This window comes from Olea europaea, unplaced genomic scaffold (genome assembly GCF_002742605.1).
Source record: "Olea europaea var. sylvestris unplaced genomic scaffold, O_europaea_v1 scaffold1344, whole genome shotgun sequence".
Lineage (NCBI taxonomy): Eukaryota > Viridiplantae > Streptophyta > Magnoliopsida > Lamiales > Oleaceae > Olea > Olea europaea.
In genome coordinates this window covers 78866-87678 of record NW_019230931.1, presented here as the reverse complement: position 1 = coordinate 87678, position 8813 = coordinate 78866, and the positions used below count along the sequence as shown (strand labels likewise).

The window sequence follows — 8813 nt, the reverse complement described above, 5'->3', positions numbered from 1 at the left end:
AATAATATATATCTTCTTCAACTCACCCCACTCCTGATTCCGCCACCCACCCCAAAAACCTCCAGCCACTGACTACAATGCACCTTTAGCTCCATAACCTTCGGTCCATTCTTGTTCTAACTAGTTTAAGGTTTGAGACAAGATTGAGACTAAAAAAGTTTGGGAACAAGATTTCAAGTTAGAGCCAAGATTGAGGACCACATATGCAAGTTATCCTTTTATATTTTATTTTGGCAATATATTAGTAATATAAAAAAAAAAAACTTCTATAGTTGTATTTTAAGCACCACTTTAGCCTTTAGCCCCTTGTTTGTCACTCTTTAACAAATTAAAGTATCTGCTATAATAAAATGCTCCATCACATAATCACATAATAAAAATATTTTACATACAAATCAATAAAATTTCTTTAAATTTTAATCACACATTCTTTAAAAAATACTATTGAAAATTATATGATTTCTCCCATAATGGGAGACAAAGAGAATCTTAATATAAAATGGTGCGAATTATACTTTCAAATTTTGCCCCGTTTGAATTTTTTTTTTTTTTTGTTACCATAATTTAATTTTTTCTACAGTGTGTTTGGGCAAAACTATCTCATCATACAGTTATTTCACCTCAGTTTCATTTGTCGCACTGGCCATTTTTTATTAGTATTTAGTTTCGTTTCAAAATTTCCCTCAATTGCAAGAAGGTGAGGTAATTTTTTGCCGCCCCCCAGTAAGGTCTATTATTTTAATAATCTCAATTTTGAAAAGTTCAAAATTTTCTAATCCCCAATTAGCGAATCCCATCAAAACAGCAATCAATGATGCCCATTAAAAGAGGGTTTTTTTTTTGTTTTTTTGTATTTTTGGGGAAAATGCGTCAGGCTCATATTAAACTTGGAAGTTCTATCCTAAATTCTATTAAATTAAGAAAGTTAACCAATTACAATTAGTCCATAAATATATCAATACGAAAATGATTTCCTAAGCTAAGCATCAGTGACATGGCACAACATTTATTTGGTGAATAAGTTAATGATAAATCCCATAAATTTATGATTTACCAAGTAAATATTGTGCCATGTCACCCGTACTTAACGTAAGCTAAGTGTTGATACTTAGGAGATCATTTCTGTTTATCGATATACTCATATTTTCAAACATACGAAGCAATAATGAGAACTCAATTTTTTTTGCCAAAACATAGAAATTAGAATAAAATTATCAAAAATTAGGTATCATAATTCATGTTTCATCCTAACATATTAGCTGCTCATATGCGAAGCACCAAAACACGGGTAAAAATTAGAATACATACTAGGGTTTACTAAAAAGTAAAGAAAAGAAGATGAAAATGAATCTCGTGCATGCAATTCTCCTTCTTTCTTCTTGCTTATTCACAATAAAAAATAAAAAATAAAAAAAAATAAAGAAGAAAAGAAATATTTAATCTCCGAAGACAATATGGTGTGCTTTTGGCTCAGTAATGTAACCCCAGTTAGTTTCAATATGTTTCTTTTATAGCTTGAGGGCTGTTCCTATAACATTAAAATTGTATTCAATAAAAATCTGTTCAAAACAACTTACAACTATATGTTAGTGATGAAATAAGTTAAAAATTCAGGCTGCTTGACAAATTTTTTTTGATAAAATATTTAGCATATAATGTTGATTAAAGTTGATGAGATGTGTGATTGAAAAATTAATAAAAGTGGTGACTCCTTTGAGATGCATGGTTCAAATTTGAAGTTTGATCAGTTGAAAAGTTTATAAAATTTTGGCAAATTAAGTTTATTAAACCAGCATTCATTTATCAACGACCTTATCTTTTATATATTTTCATAGATTTGAGTTGCATCTCCATCCAACTTAATTCAGAAAACACTATTCAGACACAATTCTATATATTAAACACACGTTTTATTATTGACGAAATTAAAGAAGCAAACACAGAGAAGGATGGGGATAAACTAGAACTCTTAAGGTCGTTTTCGGTCATCATAAGCGCCTGAGAATATCTGGTTCATAATTCATGATTATGCCAAGTATTATCTTTTGCAGCAATTTGCTAGGAAGCAAACACAATTTTGACACCGTTTATTTTCACAGGATTAACGCTCTTCGGTACCAATGTCACCAGTACCCTGTCGTAATCTCGAGCTCCTAATTCCTCCAACACTTCAGAAATTCTAAATCGTTTATTTGTCTTGTAACTCATCCGGTGTCCATGGGGCAAATTGCTGAAGCTCCCCAAATACTCAGTATTGTCTGGATGAGAGGCATTCACGTCGTCTTCATTGATGTACACATTAAATTTTACGTAATTCCCTTTATCATATTCTATTCCCTCAATAACGAGTATTTCCTCCGACGATCCACTTCCTGACTTCTTTGGTCGTTGGACAATCACGTTTATGGGTTTGTCCAATGTTGTTGGGAAAACCTGAGCAGGGTCGGGTGCAGAAGGCAAGGTTTTTGCCTTTGCCCGAGGTTGTGGCTTTGTACTCGCATTGAGCCATAAAATGGGCACGTCTTCATACGTATATCCAAGTTTTGTGGTATCTAGACAATCTTGAATTCTCACTCTTACGGGCTTTGCCTCCTCATTGTAGAATATGAAGTAGGCGTTTAACCAATCTGGGTCGGTAAAATTGTTTCCTTTGAGTTGATTCAGCCATATGGTCCACATCCGATCAACATTTGCATGGTGAGCATAGAAAATTGGGTCTCGAGCGGCAGAGTAGAAGGCACCCATGTTGATTAGATTGCTCGGGTCGACTACGGTTCCGGTCCAAGAATGCACGTTATTATGAGGTGTTTGCTCAATTTGACCGGCTCCTTCCAGCGTGGCGATATCATCACCAGCCCTATAAGGGTTTCCGAAGAAATCAGTAGGAGTCTTTGATTGGGTAATCATTTGGCTGTGCATTATGGCAAGATTGTGTTTGATCTGAACTTTCGGGTCTACCGTTACAGCGTCGTTGGACCAATCTAGATTGATCACTGACGGTGGCAAGTGGTCCGGGTTGCGAAGACAGTCGTAAAGTGGTGAAGTGACAACAGAATTGTACATTGGTGGAATTTGCATTCCTTCAGGAGCATCCCAGTTCCAAAATGGTAAAGCAAAGGTATCATCATCAATCAAATTTTGGCAGATTTTCTCGAAAAAATACACGTACCATCTATGCCAGGGGAAAAAGAACCAAGAACTATGGATTTCATATAACAGATTTGAATTTCCTTTTTGAGTGTAACCTCCATCGCAGTAGGCGCAATGGACATTTGCTTGTTGCCGAAAATTGCGTGGATCAGCCGGAGAAAGGTTCCTCATTTTCTGAATGGCAGCCGAATACCTTCTGTAGTAGTCTGAATCAACAGTGACTGACTGAGCAGCAATTCGAGTGCGGACAGTGGTGGCCGAAGGAACATAATCCTCAATATTAGCAGCCGCCGGAGGGCAGCAGTTGATGGGTGTGTAATTGGGTTGTGTGGCATCAACGCAATCTTTGAAGTCAGGGAGCGCTGGATTAGCTAAGGCCATAGGATTTACAGCAAGACTTGTGCTATAAAGCCCGCCTAAGCCTAGAAGAACATCCCTCCTGTCAAGAGTCCCTGGAGAATTTTCGCCATTTTTGGAGGTGATTTCAGGTCTGTGGTCACCATTTTTGGCTTTGCAGGTAACTTTTTTCTTGGAAAAGGGAGATTTCTTGGAGCAGAAGGAAGAAGAATGGGGAATGCAATGAGTTGCAGCTGCGATTGCGCAAAAAGAAGCCATCTCTCTGGTTTGCAGAAGTACCAAGACATTCCCTCTATTTATACTACTTCATGGGTAATAACACAGAGCGTTGGCAAAAGAAAATCAATTTAAATTTGAACGGACAACTTTTTAATTACTTTTTATTACAAAAAGTTTATTTTTTCACTTTGATCATCCTACTTTTTGTATTTTTCTGGACGTGGAGGGAATTTTGCAACTTTCATTTTTTTGATATGATGGCATGGTCCGGGAGTGGGAGTGGGAGTGGGAGTGGGAGTGGGAGTGGGCGTGGGATTAGGTATATGAGTATATGTTTCGCTTAAAGTAATAAAATTTTGCCAATCATGCATAGTGAATGGTTAACTTTTACATTTTGAGGCCCCGTTTGTTTCACATTTTTATAAGAATAAGAATGAAAAATATAGTCGTTATGTGCCCTACAAAAGAGATAAAAATTCAAATTTGGTGGTTTGATATGATGGATAAAACTCATATTTTTCGTTTTAATGAGGAAATAATGAGAAACAAACAGGGGTTGAATGAAATATGTTAGTGAGAATAATAAAATTCAACTAACAAAATTGCTTATAATTTATCAAGTAACTGAAATGGAAAAAGTGCTACTTAGACCTATCATAAGCTCACTGGTGTAATCAATAGATTTTGAAAAATAAAATTAAGAATCCTTCATCAAGTGAATAGTTTGAAGAGAAACTACAACTAGAAAACTAAGAATTATTCTCCAGCATTTTAGAATTATGAATCTCCTTCCATCACTTTCCTGTTAGTTTGATTAAGTTCATGACTAGATATTGTGAAAATAAAAAATAAACTATATATTTAACAATTAAATCCAGTCAATTTTTACTTTCATTTATTGTTGACAAACAGGATAAGATATTTATTCACATGTATTTTTTTGCCTGACAAATTAAGTGCTTATTTGATAAAACTTCAATAAAATTTGATCAAATTTAAATTTAACCACTCATTTCTTAATACTCAATTATTTATTTATTTATCTATCTATCAAATTTGCAATTTCTCGTTTCAACAATTATATGCTAACTTTCCACATGCTCAGGCAATTTGTGAGAAAGTCATTGCACGCTAAATTATGCTCCTATTTTTCATATCTTTTAACAAATTAAATTATTTGCTACAATAACATTCTTCATCACGCATTCACAAAAAAAAAATATATTCTACACACAAACTAATAAAATTTCTTTAAATTTTAAACACACATTCTTCAAAAAAATATAGGAAAATTGCAGTAGAAGCTCCAAACATTTGAAACATTAGCAGACTTTCTCCAAACTTTTGATTTGTTGCAGTCGTTATCCCTAACATTTCTAAACGTTGCAGGTGAAGCTCTTTTGGACGGTTTTCATCCACAATTCTATTAGTTGACCGAAAATTTAACTTTGAGAGGAAGAAGACGGGTTGTGTTTTTTTATTTCTCATTTTTTAATTTAGTTAATATATAATGTGATAAATGGAGATTACTATTTTGTCCATTTTAAAATATTAAAAATGTGGTCAAAGTTAAATTTTTAAGTCAACTAACGAAATTGTGAATGAAAACTGTCCAAAAGGGCTTTATCTGCAATGTTTAGGAGTGACGGCTGCAACAAATTAAAAGTTTGAGAAAAGTTTGTTAATGTTTCAAAGGTTTGGGGCTTTTGTTGCAAATTTTTCAAAAAAATACTATTCAAAATTCTTTAATTTCTCCTATAATGGGAGACAAACATGCTCTATATGTCCTTTGCGAGTACACCTATTGTGACATTCATTTACTGAAATGTTCTCAACTATTGTGAATTATAAACTTTGAGCAATCAAGTTAAAGAAAAATAAACAATCAAGAACACGCAAAATTTATAGAGTTCGTCTCAATGTAAGACCAGCTCCGCAAAGTGGCAATAATTAGGGCTCGATCATAATTATGCTCCAAAACTTAATATCAACAACACGATCATTTTCATATCAATATCTATGATCAGACAAATGTCCTCAACTATTGTGAATTATAAACTCTGAGCAATCAAGTTAAAGAAAAATAAACAATCAAGAACACGCAAGATTTATAGAGTTCGTCTCAATGTAAGACTAGCTCCACAAAGTGGCAATAATTAGGGCTCGATCATAATTATGCTCCACAACTTTATATAAACAACACGATCATTTTCATATCGATATCTATGATCAGACAAATATTTCACAGTAGAACCATATTGTCATAAGTACAGCACGTTTGGCTATGAGAAAAATGTGTTCCCTATGCTTATTTTCCACCCTGTGATGAAATTTTATTTTCAAGCCCTTGTTTGGAGCTCATTTTAATGAGTTTTTTTACAGTATTCTAAAAAGTTCGCTTAAGCAACACCTAGGCTAGAAGCTCAGGCAAAACACGCTGGCTTCACACCTTGACTTTTTTCCCCAATTCCTAAACAATTGAATTTTTTGTCTTCTGTAAACGCACTCTATTAGTTTTTTATAAAAAGTTTTTTATTTGACTTTAATTTCAAGTTTTTAAAAAAAATTTATTTGTACAAAAGTTAAAAATAATTTTATCTAAATATTTAAATAATATTTAAGTTTTGTTGTTATCTATATTATGTAATTATGATCTTAGAATTCATTTTATTACAAACTTCAAAAACATGTATGAAGTTCCTATAAATCTATTAAAGTAGGACTTTTCTAGTTGAAGATTGAAACTATGAAAAATATTCTAATTTTTGTATTTTGAAAACTTAAAATTGTATAATTGGCTAATGGTAGGAATTATTAAAAGTAAATGTTGCGTTTTATAATTTCAGAAGTTTAATATGTATTATTTTAATTATTAAATAATTTTTAAATGATAAAAAATTTAAAATAATATTATAAATCAGAAAAAGTTTTTTTTTTTTACACGCCTAAACTCGTCTACGTTCACTTAAACTCATAAAGTTTAAAGCTTCGACTCCACATGCCTAGCTACTTTTTATACTTTTTAGAACATTGATTTTCTTACAAAATCTTATTAATCTACCGTGAAAAACTAATAAGAAATGTAAAAGTTGAACCTGCTTGGTCAGACTTTAATTATCGTTATTGGACTGTTGAAAATTGATTGGATGCATTTCCTTTCGCATAGCCATGTCTATTGACACATCATGTCTAGGGCAAAAAAATGGTAGCTATCTTGGTCCGAATGGTGCAACAGTTTAAGCACTGGGCATTATTCACAAGTGTTTTATAGGCCCTACACTGTGCAGGGGCCCCATAGATATTTTAAAATAAAAAAATTTACGTGGAACCCACGTATGTGTGTGGCCTGACAATGACCTGTTCTATAAGCCTAGCATTGTTCTATGAAAATGGGAATGGAAAATGTGCAAATAATGGGGGCCAAAATCTGCTATTTTTATATACTTTTAAACTACGAATAAATGAGTTCCACCAATTTGGCCACAGTTTGTCATTTTTTACTTGGGTAATTGGCACAAAACGTCCTTACCTTTCAAGTCTATTGTGGAAAACGTCCCTACCTTTCATTTTTTGGCATTTTTGCCCTCATTTCAACATTTCTTTGTGCTGGACGTCCTTCCATCCATATTCCGTCAGTTTTTCCGTTAATTAAAGGGTAATTGGTACAAAACGTTCCTACCTTTCAAGTCTATTGTGGAAAACGTCCCTACCTTTCATTTTTTGGCATTTTTGCCCTCATTTCAACCTTTCTTTGCGCTGGACGTCCTTCCGTCCATATTCCGTCAGTTTTTCCGTTAATTAAATACAAAAATACCTTTTTCTTTCCATAAACAAGGCTAAAATTGTCCTCACCCACTTCACCCCTTTTTCCCACCATCAACTTAGTCCATAAGTAATAGTAGCAGTAACATGAATCTGAAAATACTTTAAATGATTAAGTTAAATAAAGAAAAAATATCGTGAACACATTATATTTCACAATTCCACAACTACTGTTGCTGTCATCTTGTGTCACTGGAAAATTTTAGAAAGACATATTAAATGGGTAGTCAATTTATAATGAGCCAAAATGGTTAATGGCTCTTTTTGGCTCAATGATGAAGATGAATGGCTCATTTTAAATTGACTCATTATAAATTGACTACCCATTTAATATGTCTTTCTAAATTTTTCCAGTGACACAAGATGACAGCAACAGTAGTTGTGGAATTGTCAAATATAATGTGTTCACGATATTTTTTCTTTATTTAACTTAATCATTTAAAGTATTTTCAGATTCATGTTGCTGCTACTGTTACTTATGGACTAAGTTGATGGCGGGAAAAAGGGGTGAAGTTGGTGAGGACAATTTTACCCTTATTTATGGAAAGAAAAAGATTTTTTTGTATTTAATTAACGGAAAAACTGACGGAATATGGACGGAAGGACGTCCAGCGCAAAGAAAGGTTGAAATGAGGGCAAAAATGCCAAAAAATGAAATGTAGGGACGTTTTCCACAATAGACTTGAAAGGTAGGGACGTTTTGTGCCAATTACCCGAATGTTTAACGGAAAAACTGACGGAATATGGACAGAAGGACGTCCAGCGCAAAGAAAGGTTGAAATGAGGGCAAAAATGCCAAAAAATGAAAGGTAGGGACGTTTTTCACAATAGACTTGAAAGGTAGGGACGTTTTGTGCCAATTACCCTTTTTTACTTTATATTCTTTCCTATTATATTCTTTACAGTACTCATTTTTAATTATATATTTTTTATTAAAATAATATTTTACGTAAATAAAAAATTTTTCCTTCTTTTTTAACTATACATTCTACATCAATTATTTCATAATTACATTTATTCAAATTAATGGAGTTCAAATAGGGCCTTTATAATCTCAGACAGCTTGTCAATTAGGGGCATGGATCAACCAACTTTTGTTCAAAAACTCAAACATAAATTACGTTTTGTACACAATAAATTTAATATTTAGTCCTCAACTTTTATTTAAAAGCTGCTTTTCGGCAAAATATTATCTACAATCTTCAATTAATTAGCCAAAAATTGTAATTTGTCATGATATCGTCAAAGCGTTCTGTTAAACTGCT

General features: G+C 33.0%; 1 protein-coding gene across 1 annotated transcript; it reads right to left on the bottom strand.

Annotated features, from left to right (window-relative positions):
* Nucleotides 1–1895: 1895 nt before the first annotated feature.
* On the bottom strand, nucleotides 1896–3765 carry LOC111375158 (polyphenol oxidase, chloroplastic-like). The gene has a single exon (XM_022997950.1). It carries the CDS (start codon nucleotides 3763–3765, stop codon nucleotides 2059–2061), a length of 1707 nt encoding a protein of 568 aa, XP_022853718.1. The 3' UTR covers nucleotides 1896–2058.
* Nucleotides 3766–8813: the final 5048 nt, after the last annotated feature.